The 13781-nt window shown below is 34.2% G+C and overlaps 1 protein-coding gene across 7 annotated transcripts in view; it reads left to right on the top strand.

Annotated features, from left to right (window-relative positions):
• Positions 1-13781, top strand: part of MBD5 (methyl-CpG binding domain protein 5) — a 497156-nt gene that overhangs the window by 432637 nt on the left and 50738 nt on the right. For all 7 annotated transcript variants that reach the window (XM_008969801.5, XM_063595139.1, XM_034954025.3 and 4 more), the window contains 3 exons: positions 7101-7769; positions 11484-11586; positions 12636-12816. In XM_008969801.5, the coding sequence (XP_008968049.1) occupies positions 7657-7769; positions 11484-11586; positions 12636-12816 (397 nt within the window). In that variant the 5' untranslated portion in view covers positions 7101-7656. The remainder of the gene's footprint in view (positions 1-7100; positions 7770-11483; positions 11587-12635; positions 12817-13781) is intronic.

Genomic DNA, 13781 nt, shown 5'->3' with positions numbered 1-13781 from the left:
TGTGAACTTCTACACTTTTCTGCAGTGAACGGTCAAGGACATCTGAAGCTAGAGAATATCTCTCTAATGAGTGGCAGGGGCAGGAGAGATTTGCCTTTTTAGGGTATCCCTGTACAACTACATAAAACAAAAGTAAATGTGCTAGGGGTAGTTAGAGTGATTAAGTGGAGCCTGGCAGAGTTATTGGATCGCTTACAAAGGGTGTATCTGAGAGGTATATTTTGGAAGAAGTGACTGCACAGTGAAGATAAGCAATGAAAATAATAACTAAACCAAAAATGGGGCTAGTGTATTGCACAGTTTAAAAAATATGAAAAAAGATATAACTGCAAGATAAGTGTGCTCATAAAGAAAAATGCATGTCTTGAGTAAATAGGTCAAAGGTGAAACAGATGGGGGGAGGTTGAATGAGGGATTGACTAGGTACTGTGAAGGAGCTGTTTGAATAATTGATATGAGGGTGAAAGATAATTAGAAAGGGGAAATGTCATTTAGGGTTACTCTAACAAGCATAATTCAGCCAATAATGATGGAAAGATTATGAATATGTTCATTTATTATCCAATAAAATGATAATTATGTTGTAGCCACTCAGACTTCCCTCTCCACAATAGTAATGCTATTATTTTTAATCCAATCATGTCTGTTGTTACATGTATATATTGTTTTGGAATATAAACATAAAGGCGGGTTTTATGTAGGACTTGTTCTCAATTGGAGAATATGAGGTGTTCACTTTTGCAAATATAGGAATAGAGTGGACTTCTTAATTATCTTTAAATATTCCACAAGCTAAGTTTATAATCATAATATTAAAAGTATAAGCCATGATTTACATATATCAAATATCTATGTTTTACCTAATGTACATAGTCTCAGCTTGATAAATCAACAATTAATTGGGTGTTGATTCTGTCCCACTGTGTCTCCCAGTATTCCCATCCACTGAGCACAAGATCATTGTGTGATGTCATTATAAACATTTTAATAGAATTTACTCATAATATCACATGACTCAAAAACCAATTCATTATTTTTATCATTAATCATTTAATTATTCAGAAGAATTTGACATTTGATGTTATTCAAAAAGATTTATGAAGAATAGCTATTTACTTATTTTCATGATGTTACTTCATGTTGTTTTGAGTATAACTTTAAAAATACACATTTAAGCCAAGCACGGTGGCTCGCACTTGTAATCCTAGCACTTCGGAAGGCCAAGGCAAGAGGATCATTTGAGCTCAGGAGTTCAAGACCAGCCTGGGCAACAAAAGGAGACTCCCATCTCCACAAAAAATAAATCAAAAAATTATCCAGGCCTGGTTTGGACACCTGTGATCGCAGCTATACAGGAGGCTGAGGCAGGAGGATAGCTTGAGCCCGGGAAGTCAAAGCTGCAGTGAGCCGTGATTGTGCCATTGCCCTACAGCCTGGGCAATGGAGTGAGACCTTGTCTCCAAAAAATTAGAGTAAAATAAAATACCTATTTAACCCTTCATAAAGTAGTGAGTTTATTATTAGGTTGACAATAATCTCATTAAAGAAAAATGAGAAAAAAAGGTCTAATTCATTAATTAGCATCCTGTTGAAATATGTTTAATTTTTATATTGCAACACTTGTTTATTTTAGGGGTTCCTTTATTAATCCAATTAAAATGTGTCTATAAACCACTTAGTAAATAAAACTGTGATTAACTTTATAAATAAAATTTAAAGTTAGCATATCAATTTTCTTGGAAGCCCTACCACACTTTTTGAACACAGAAATGATCACTCAGAGATTGTGAGATCATCAGGGAAAAATCTAGAGCAAAAGGCTCTTTTGCTATTTTATCAACATGCATAGTCGTTGGCTTCTTTTAAAAACCTCTTTCATTTTAGACACGTGTTGCTAAAATTTTATAAGCCCACATGGTAAAAAATCAGAATGTAAAATTATATTGACTAATTAGAATATGCACAGTCTTTCAGAAGTACTTAAGCACCTACTGTATGCTAGGGATGATACCAGGAACTGGGAATATGACAAGGTCCTGCTCTTAGAGTGTTTACATTCCAATGGGGAGAGCTAGTCAATAAACACACAAACAAATGATAAACAGTAATAATCATCATCAGATAATGAAAGTATCAGTGAATTAACAAAGTGTGAGAGAGTACCCCTAGAGTTTACATTACAGTCATTTTGACGAGATGATGTCTAATTTGAATGATGAATGGTCAGAAGAAGCCAATGTAAAGAAGAAAATCAAGTTGCTAAAATTCAATCCACCAAAAGCCATTTCCAGAGACTAATTTGCATTTTTAAAGGAATCAGGAAACTGAAAACATTGGTGGAATTGTGGCAGGTATCTCCCTCAGAACATACACACAGGCACACACACACACATGCACACAATTTTGCATCTCATTATTATTGCTACTGTTTGTGAAATAAATATAAATTAAGTCCTAAGTATAAGATCTATTGTAGATCCTGAGTCTTAGTAAGATGGAGGTACCTTCATATCACAAAATCTTTAATTTTTGACCTATGCTTATTGGGCTTAAATGAAGCCATATAAACAAGGTGGGTCTTTGGGAGGTGAGGCAAGATGCTGTGAAATAGGTACTTCTAAAAGCATAGTAATATTAAAGTGTTAAATTTGGAAAACAGCAGAAGCTTTAGTTTTTATAATATTATAATTATAAAATTATAAAAGTAAACCTGACTACATCTTGGATGAGTCTATGTAGAAGGTGAAGTTATCAGAATCATGAAGGCAAGTAGAATCAATTTTAATATATAGCAAAAGAAGGCACGCATCAGTTTCAAAAGTTTAAGAAACATGGCCTGAAATGCTTTCCTAGTTCTACCCTCCTGGCACTTTAAGAAATGTATGAAGGACCCTAGAATTATGTAATTCTATGTTAGCAAATAAGTTTAAATGAGTTATCAAGATGGGCATAGATTTATGTACAGGAATATTTTTATCAGATTTATTTGTCATTGTGAAAATTTGGGAGAAAAATCTATGTCCACCAAAGGAAAATAAGTAAAGAAATTATATATACATTTATCACAAAATTATATCCAACAATTAAAGATCATGTTTTGGAAAAGTGTTTAATGTCATAGTAAAATGCCCAGGAAGAAAAAAAAGTGGTAATGATTCAATATTTAAAAGACACACATTTACACATAGAAAATATTTGGAATCAGTGCAACTGCTTCAGAGAGCAATTTGGCAATATCTGTAGAGTTGAAAATGTGCAGATCCATTAACATGATTGATATACCAATAGATGAATAGTTGTATAATCATATGATAGAATACAATTTCAAGCTTAAAAATTCATGAATTGGAATCCTATATCTGCAACAGAGATAGATCTAGGTACCTCAATAGAGATGGCTCTCAAAACATGTTGAATTTTAGAAAAGCAAGTTGCAGAATTATATGTAGTATATACCAGTATTTATATAAAATTTCAAAATACATATAACAGTAAAATATTGTTTATGTATACATATATAGGAAATAAACATATTAAAACATAACCCAGAAGGATACAGATGAGAATCGTAATACTGTTTGCCTCTGGGGTGGAAGGGAGGGGATTGGGCTGAAAAGGAAAATGGGGTGAGGGTGAGGGATAGTATTTAACTTCATCTGTAATGTTTTCATCTTATTTTTTTAAATAAGCAAAAATGACAAAATGTTTACATTGTAAAATTAGAGTAGTGGATGTTGTTGTTTATTAAACTCATTTTTAATGTAAGCTTTTAAAACTTTCTAAAAACAAATGATTGAAAAAAAGCATATCAATGGTTCCATAGACATTTAGGATTTTTTTGTTTCTGTGAAGAATGTCATTGGTGTTTGATACAGATTGCATTGAATCTGTAGATTGCTTAGGGTAGCATTGTCATTTTAACAATATCAATTCTTCTAATCTGTGAGCATGGAATAGCTTTCCATTTGTTTGTATCCTCGCCTATTTCTTTAATCAGAGTTTTATAGTGTTTTTGTATTTTCAGTGGTTATTATTCAGCAGTGAGATTACAGTTAAGTTTTTATTTTCATCTTCAAACTTCTCTGTATTTTCCAAATTCACAAGATGAATGTTGAGAAAAAAATTGCCACTTAACAGATAAATGATAACTATATTGGATTTTTGCTATGAGGGCTTCCTAAGACCCTTACAATTGTGCTGCCTCTGGAAGGCTGAAGTAGCAGCAAAAAAGGGATGATCCTCCCATACTCCATCCCCAAACCCTGGACAAAAGAAATTAGAGGGCTGGCTGCCTGCAAGATGTAAAGCTGTAAAACCAGCCTTTTCTTGGGAAGAGAGGCAGACGGATTAGGGTGTCAGTCTTGATCAGGCATCAAACTTCGAACAGGCATCAGAACAAGCACCTAGAGGTTTACTAAAAAATAGATTGTCCCTAGAGTTTCTGATTCACTAAGTCTGAGATTGGGCCTGTGAATCTGCATTTTTGACAAGTTCCCAGGTGTTACTGGTAATAGTGATGTTTGTCCCAGAACCATGTTAGAGAACTGCTGGTTTAAGCAAAACCCAGCCATCAGATATTGGTATTTTTGATTACTGAAATGTGAGGGAAGCATTTGGCAGGAATCACTACAATGTTATTATCTGGCAGATCCACAAATTACTTAATGGAGTGAGCCAGCCAGTCTCAGGGAAGTCAGAGCCACATTTAAGAGCAGGCAGAAAAAAATAAAAGGTATCAAATAGAAAGCTGAAAAGTAGGGAAAATGGGAATGGGCCCAGTGTAATGATGAGACCACTGAAGAGATTTCTTTGGAAAAGCAAGGTAATAAAACAGGCATGAAAAGGGACTGTAAAAAAAACAAGTTTGGTCATCAGAGTCTGTTGCTATTTGACAAAACTAGAGGTCCAGGATGACACAAAGTTCATACCACTTTCACAAGCACTAGAAATTCCATGAGGCCACAAACTCCTTGTGAACAGGGATTGACCCGTCCTAACTTCCTCATCCCTCCCTTCCTCTTTCTTTTTTGTTCTTCCACATTGAATAGCTCATTAGTGCCAAATATTACACTGGGCTTTGGATAAATAGTACTTTGCTGTCGTAGTTCAGGCTGCTATAACCAAACACTGTAAACTGGATGGCTTATAAACAACATAAACTTTTTTATCATAATTCTGGAGGCTGGGAGATCCAAGATAAAGGCACTGGCAGATCCAGTGTCTGGTAAGGGACTACTTTCTGGTGCATGTGGTCTTTTCACTGCAAACTCACATGTTGGAAGAGATCTCTTTATGGCCTAATGCCATTCATGATGGCTCTGCCCCCATGACCTAATCATCTCCCAAAGGCTCTATCTCCTAATACCATCACCTTGGGGGTTAGGATTTCAACCTACGGATTTGGGGGGGACACAGACATTCAGACCACAGTACTTACCATCTTTGTACTCCCAGCACCTAGCATAGTACCTAGCACATATAGTAGCTGCTCACTAACTGTTGAATGAAATATGAATAAACACAGACATGAACAGCAGGAGTCATGGTCAAAGGTATAGTGAGTGGAAGATGTTATGCCTGCAGATGGGCCATTTCTGTGAGAAGTATAACACAGTGGACTGGGGCCAGTGGTGCAAATTTCCAGCTTGAGACCCCATTGGGACTGCTACTACTTGGTACTTTTTATAGTCTGAAATTTTTCCCAGTAAATTTTTGATATTTTCCCCATTGCCTGCCAGTGTTTGCCACGTCCATACCCACAGTTCCTTGTTTTCAGTTGTGAGTAAATGCTTCATTACAACACCCTTAACCTGTCTCAGAGCCAAGGCTGCAAATGAGGCATATACCTGAATATACGATGGCCTTTACTGCAAGGTGGTCTCCTGCTTTCCTAATGAGAGATCCAAAAAAAGGTTTCGGGCCAACTTAACTACACAGACTTTTAGGAATGTAGTTAAGTAGTTATGGGTCTATTTACACTGTTTAATTTGTTACTTGATTAAGTTATGCATGCATCTTTGAAATACATCTTTTAAATACTGTTAAGTCATTTAACACAGTTTTTCAGAGTATATCATCTTCACTTCCATTTAAATTGTTTGAAATATAGTATTTTTTGAATCTGTGGACAATGCTGCCGCTGAAATATTTATCACAAACCACAAGTCCTATTCATTCAACACTAGGATAATTGTTTTTTATGCATTCTTTAGTGTAGTTTCATGAATCCCACAATGTAACTATATACAGTATATTAAATAGGTCATAAAAAGGCTTCTTTACAAAAACAAATAATACTAACAAATGTGAAGTTGCATTCCCCACAAGATTGGATACTAAATCTTCTAAAAATTTACTTGCCATGATTTTTTATTTAATAGCTCAATCAAGATAACTTTTATAAGCATTCCACACTATCATTGATTATGGCTGTTTCAAGCTAGTATGTCCTCCTCAAATAGCACCTCGTAACTGAATAAGGGAATTAAAAGAGCACCCCATAATATAAGGAATTTTGTAAATTCTTGACTATAAAGCAACTTCCACTCATATTCAGTAATATGGGAGGGAAACCACCTCTTATATTTGGAAAAGTACTATAAATTTATTTCCTTCTAACTTTTTATTTTAAAAAAATAAACATTTTCTTCTCTAGACCAAAACTGTATAATGATTAGAAAAGAAAACTGAATCAAAGGGTTATATAATATTAAGGACTTATTAAAATATGTTTGGATTAACACACAACTGTGTAGTTTACGGTCATTAAGAAGTGATGGATATATTTTTATGTCAAGTTAGAAGGAGGCCTTATGTGTACGTTTGTATGTTTGAGTGTATGTGTATATGTAATGCCATAATTACGGGTCTGTCTCTAGTAATTAGAAAGTTGGATATGCCGAAGAGCAAGTAGATTAGTTTAATTGGAGTAAGTGGACTAAGTTGGAAGAAGGAAACAACTTGAATTTGACGTATGATTTTGATAGCAAAGGACATCAATGTGATTGGGTACACTTCATAGTTTATTCTATTTTAAAACTGTAAAGCTTCTCAGTTTTCAACATTAAATATACAAGTTCACATATTTACATATGTTTCAGGCTACATTATTGGAATTTTGAAGTCATGAAAACATCAGATGAACCAACCTGCAACACCTTGGATTCAGATTGGAAGATAAAGAGAAAGTTTAAAGAATGTGGCCTATAAAGGCGGGTACCTGGAAATATTAACCGATTCACACTGTAAAAATGAGACCAGTTTCTAAACAATAGAGATTGTCTTAGTACAACATCAAGGTTCAAGACAAATGTTGAACTAAAAACTTTACACTCCCCACCCCCACTTCAGACAGGTACCAGCATTGGTGAATTATGATTTTCCTTAGTCAGAAGCACTCATTTTTACCCATGTAGACCATCCTTAGGAATTAAATATTGGTTATTTAATGTAGATTATAATGGGAAGCTGATTTTTTTCACAATGGCAGATTTCAAGGACTTGGTTCCAAACTGAGCTGAAGCTTCCCAATGCGTTTTGTACAGTCTGGGAAAAACTGTGCTGCACTGGCCCACTTTTGAAGGCCATCATGCTCTGTAATATAAGGATATCATCTTATTGCTGATATCTTTGGAGAGTCCCTAGCAGACACAGAAAATGAATGGAGGCAAAGAGTGTGACGGAGGGGACAAGGAAGGAGGTCTTCCAGCTATACAAGTTCCTGTGGGTTGGCAGCGTCGTGTGGATCAAAATGGAGTGCTTTATGTCAGGTAAGTTCTTATTATTACCTGTGGTACCTGCAAAGTTGTACTCCAAAGACTAAGGAGAGAACCAAGCATGGTGACTGATGGCACCTCATATAAATGTGAAAAAGTGACCTTTGTGCTAGAAACATATGAGAGTTTTTATTGCCTTAGATTTCCAGAGAGAATTTTTGTGCATTACTTGTTTATATAAGGTGTCATTCTGCTTATCTCTGTAACAAGAATAAAGAAAAATAAGAAGATTTCTAAAAGAAGCATGCAATCATCATTACCACATTCACAGGAGACTGTAAAATACTGGAAATATCACTTGACCTGATATCACTTGACAGAATTACTCTGTCCTTCAGAGTGTGTCAGCTGGCTTTTTTGATAAAATTGAGTTTTTATCCATAGAAAGTTTCAATTATTAGACTTCTTAATGCCTCATGTTAACTAAAAATACATTTCTTTTTTTCTGCATAGTCTTTAATCTATTTCCTTGCGTGTAATAGTAAAAGTGAAAAAGTCATGGAGAAGGCTCTGCATCTTACAAGTAAATAGTCATACAAATAAAATGCCTATTCTTTTCAATGTCAATGCTATACATCTGTTGTAGAACAAGTTGAATGGAATGACTAAACTATTAAGAAGAAGTTTTAGTCTTACTCATGAAATAGTTGACATCTAAGTTCCCTACTTCATAGTTTTTCTGTAAGTGTCTGAAAGAAGATACCATAAATCTTTCTTGTGATGTAATGAAAAATTTTAGAAACAGACTTAAAACTTTTTAAAAGGTATCACATTCCATTATTAGATTGATGCATTTACTTTCAGTGTGGCTATTTATATCCCAGCTTCAACAGAATTTGCCAGTCCAGCAAGAATGTATTTATAGAAATGAGATATTTTTGGTTATGTAAACACAGACTATTTTATGGCATAATAACTCAGAAAGTCAGTTCAGATTCTGTCCTGAGTTTGTTTGCTTGTTGTGTGTAAGGCGTTTCTGGAGGTAAATCTAATTACCAATTAAAAGCATTTTGTTGCATAAATTTTACTTCTATAATATTAAAGATGTGATCCATATTTATTGGAGTGAAGGGATAAGAAAGAAGAGAATATGAAGCTCATCCCATGGTAGATGAGATGAACAAGCACACATGAGATAACTTCTTCAGAGTTTCTATTGCCAGTGCTGTTAACAAACTACCAGAAATACTTTGTTATAAATATAATATAGCAAGTTATCTGTGTTATATGTTTATACTTATGGTTGTTCTAGTTTATAAAGAGCAAATGTATATTCAGCATAGAACAAAAGACTCTAAAATCTGGATAATTTTTTTTCACTTCCTTTTTGTTCCTGTGAAAGATAGATGAGCTTTTTCAACTTCTGCGAGCAAAAACCAAAGTAAATCTGGGAGTCAAAAACCAAGTTAAAGTCTAAGAAACTGTCAGTTATCTTGTTCATGATTTTCCAAGTCTGACTAGACTTTATACCATCTGATATCCTTGTTAGTATGGGTTCTCCAACTTCAAATCTGTATACTGATAATTATTTTGGAAACAAGCTTTCCTAGATTAGGTAAAACACTCTCAAATTAAATTAACCAGCATAGATTTAATTTGTTTGTATATAACTAAATTACTACTTGAACATGTATAGCTCCTTCTATAGCTCCCTGCTCAATGTGCAGTTTGCTCATAATTTTTAGGTTGGTCTCCAGCTGCTCCTGCCTCAGGGTGGCATTGAGGCTACACATTAAATTTTCCACCTACTTCCAATCTTCTAAGCTTTATCTATACTGTAAGTTTTTAAACTTTTTTACATTAATTATTACTCTGAGAAATTAATTAAAGAGATACAACTGAAGGAAAGAAGCCAACTGACTTTTTGAGAGGAAATGTTTTTAAAGCGTCTGGAGTACTTTAATAGAATTAAGGAATTCATGTCTTCAGGTTTAATTTTACAATTAAATTCCTCTAGGATTCCGTCCATATACTTTCTTCTAAGTTAAAATGTTGGGCAGTTCCTTTTCACCAAATTCATGAATGCTTCACATGAAAAATCAACAAGATATTAAACTTTTTTTCTTGTTGTTTTTGAGACAAAGTCTCACTCCGTCGCCCAGGCTGGAGTGTAGTGGCGCATCTTGGCTCACTGCAACCTCCGCCTCTTGGGTTCAAACATTTCTCATGCCTCAGCCTCCCGAGTAGCTGGAATTACAAGCACACACTACCATGCCCAGCTAATGTTTGTATTTTTAGTAGAGACGGGGTTTCACCATGTTGGCCAGGCTGGTCTCAAATTCCTGACCTCAAGTGATCCGCCTGCCTCAGCCTCCCAAAGTGCTGGGTTTACAGGCGTGAGCCACTGCACTCAGCCTGACTTAGTTTTATTGAAATCACCAGACCTCCAAAAACATCTTGTTGCCCTTCCCTGCAGTGGTTGAACTCGTCACTAAAATGAGAATTCTCTGCATATCACCTGAAAAAAAAATAGCCTAAGTAAATGAGTAATTTGACAAAGTTGAGGATTTTTCTTTAGATTTTCTACATGCTGAAATTACTTTCATAAGTGTCCATAAATAAAATATGAATTGCATTTTAAAGCTAGTTCACTAATAGATTTTTAAAAAATACTACTTGTGTTTTTGTAGAGATAGAACAATCTGTGTCCAGTATTGTAATGTTTTGTATATGAAATGGAGATTATTGTTTCTGGATGAACTTGGTCAGAGGGCTTAAGTGAAGGTTTTTGTAAATAGTCATAACTAAAAGATATTCTCAATTGAAAAGTATATAATTTCAAAGCATAATATGTATTTAAGTTCAAACATTGACATGTTAATGTAAAGTCCTAAAATGCAGATTGTCCACCTCACATAAAATAACTCCCACTGTAAATAAAAATCAGAGACATCTCTTGTCATCTGAATTAGTACTTAATCTGTGTTGATGAATATTCACATATCTTACTGACTTTTGTGATCTGAAACTTCGTAACATTGAAGTACCTACACGATTATTAGCCCGAAGACCTGCAAGGCACATTTCTGCTGCCTAAAACCCTATTTCCTCATAAGTTTCCTTTTTTTTGTCAACTCTGCTTAATTCCTCTCTCTCTCTCTGTACAGTTTGACTCTTCAGTGTATCTTCGGATATAACTGATCTATTATATCTTTAAAGAAACACATGGGTAAGGGGGAGATAAAAGAAACCTGTTTTTACATAGGGACAACTTGGTTCTAGATTCCAAGATAAACAGGGACTTGCTCACTCCAACTTTTGTGGACTTGCCAACTTTGTGGTTCGAACTTCAATATGTTTCTAAATTTCTGTTTTTCCTCAAAGAGCTTTCAAAATAGATATTCTAGTTTAAAATGAGAGTCATTGCTTTTATGTAGTTTTCTTGTTCTTTGTTCCTTTCTTGCCTGCTTCTGTCCTTTCTTAAGAATAGCATTTTTACCACCTTTAGTCTACTCTTGGTTTTCAAAATACTTTTATTTAATTTTCTATGAAGATCTGTATTTTTCTGAGAAATATTTTGGTTCAAAAGAAAACACAATAGTGTTAAAGGCTATAATTTAGTAGCTAACATAATATTGACAAAGAAAATGCTTTTCCCTAGTGGGAAAATATCCCATAAAGGACAGTAAGACTATAAATTATGCCTTTTTTCATATAATATGTGTAGTCAAAATTATTTCCTGATGTTTTTTTAAACTATTTTTACAGTCCCAGTGGGTCTTTGTTATCTTGCTTGGAGCAGGTTAAAACATACCTGCTTACTGATGGAACATGCAAGTGTGGCTTGGAATGTCCTCTTATTCTTCCCAAGGTAACCATTTCACAATAGATCTACAGCAGTGTTTTATTTTTTAGGTATTTTATATATTTGTTTTTCTCATTTGGAATTTTATTTTTTATTACTTCTCCAATCATACATTTTAATTCTTTATCTAATTCTCATATTTTGCATGTGTTTTGGAATGCTTAAAAATTGTGGAAAATAATTCATGTCTAAGAGTCATTTTCAAAGGTGTCAAATCTATATTCATATTAAATTTCATTAAAACCACCTTTCTACCTTTTCATTAGAGCTGTATCTAATATTGCTCAGCATTTAATAGTGCAATATTTTCTCTCATTACTGTAACTGCTCAAATCTGCCATGTTATTGTTAGCACTGGTATTGATAAATCTGCCATAGATATTCTCAAAATCACAAAACTGAACCCTCATAGCCAAAACATGAAACTGTTTTACTCATTTGCAAGGTAAAAAGTAAAATCATGTAAAATGGTAAAATATTATTTGCTGTAGAAATAGGTCATTATTTTGTGAATGTCTATTATAATGCCAATTTTAAAAGTAAAGGTTAGACAATTTTTACTTTTCATTTGTGTGTCACCACATTCCAAAAAAAGATTAACATAATAAATAAATTTAAAAAAAAACAAGTAATAGATTTTCAAAATCAGTGACAAGATAATATTAACATAATAATAAAATGAAGTCAAGGAAAAAGTTAATATGTAGAAATATCATAGCTTTTTGTCTTTTTTAAGTGTACTTCATCTGTTTTTACACTGTTAGAACATCAGGAGGTATCTAAAATTGAGAACATTATCAGATATTATACCTTTTCCTATATTTATCTTGGCTGTCTTAGAATTAGGAGAGTATTCATTATTTACTTTGCCACTAAAAGCTTGAGTTCAGCAGAAGTACTTACTAAGTTATATAAAGTTGCCTTTCTTAAAAACTTGAGAAAGTTTTATTCAGATTTATGGCTTAATCTATGCACAACTTTTTTTTTAAACAAAGGGATCTTTTTATTAAATGTTTTTACAGACATATTCTAAACAAAGGCTGTGCTTTTTCCAGGTATTTAATTTTGATCCTGGAGCTGCTGTGAAACAGAGAACCGCAGAAGATGTTAAGGCAGATGAAGATGTCACAAAGCTATGCATACATAAAAGAAAAATTATTGCAGTGGCCACACTTCATAAAAGCATGGAAGCCCCACATCCTTCTCTGGTGCTCACCAGTCCCGGAGGAGGAACAAGTATGTAATATGGTGAAAGGTTCAGGAATTCTCCTCTCCCTAGAGAAGGAGTTGCTAGAAATCATTTTGCCTAGCATTTTCTCATTCTACTTTTCAAGCACGCACAATGCTTTTAAAATTCTGTATGTCCTGTAATTTTATTACAAATAGCAAACTAGTTCTGAAAAAATATAGTGAGGTTATTTTCCAAAATTTCTTACCTAGAGCATTCAGTTTAACAGGCAGAATAAACACTAATTAGTACATACAAATACTCTGCAAGTGTGTAAAGCTGAGCTAACAAAAGTTCCCTTGGTTTTTAGGAAATAAATGTAGCCTTTTTCCTGGGGGTGGATTGGAATGTGTGGTATCAAGTCCCCAAAAGCAGTGTTATTCTTTTAGTTATTTGTCGAACACCTACTAAACAGAAATCACCTTGCTGAAAACTTTTTATATCTCCACCACCACACACACGCATGCATGGGGGCTTTCTTTTTTAAATATTTCAAAGCTGCAGAAAAGTTGCAAGAATAGTTCATGGAGTATCCTTCATCTAAATTTACCAATTAACATTTTGTTGCAGAAGTTGCAGTTATTGTGACAATTCAACCCTAAATATTTCAGAGTACAAGGGCACACTCCTACATAAACACAATCTAAGGCTCACATTCAGGAAATTTAACACTGACATAATATTATTATCTAACATGCAATCTGTATTCAGATTTCTCCAATTGTCCTAACAGTGTCTCTTATAGTTTCACAGAAATTCAGTCTTGACCAGGTGCAGTGGCTCATACCTGTAATCTCAGCACTTTGGGAGGCTGAAGTGGGAGGATCACTTGAGGCTAGGAGTTTGAGACCAGCTTAGACAATACAGCAAGACCTGTCTCTAAAATAATTTAAAAAAAAAAAAAAAAAAAAAACTAGCCAGGCATGGTGGTGGCTCATACCTTTAGTCTTAGCTACTTAGAAGGCTGAGGTGG

This window comes from Pan paniscus, chromosome 13, assembly GCF_029289425.2.
Source record: "Pan paniscus chromosome 13, NHGRI_mPanPan1-v2.0_pri, whole genome shotgun sequence".
NCBI classification, from domain to species: domain Eukaryota; kingdom Metazoa; phylum Chordata; class Mammalia; order Primates; family Hominidae; genus Pan; species Pan paniscus.
Note: the sequence above shows the minus strand (reverse complement) of the source record. Positions and strands in the feature narration are given on the sequence as shown.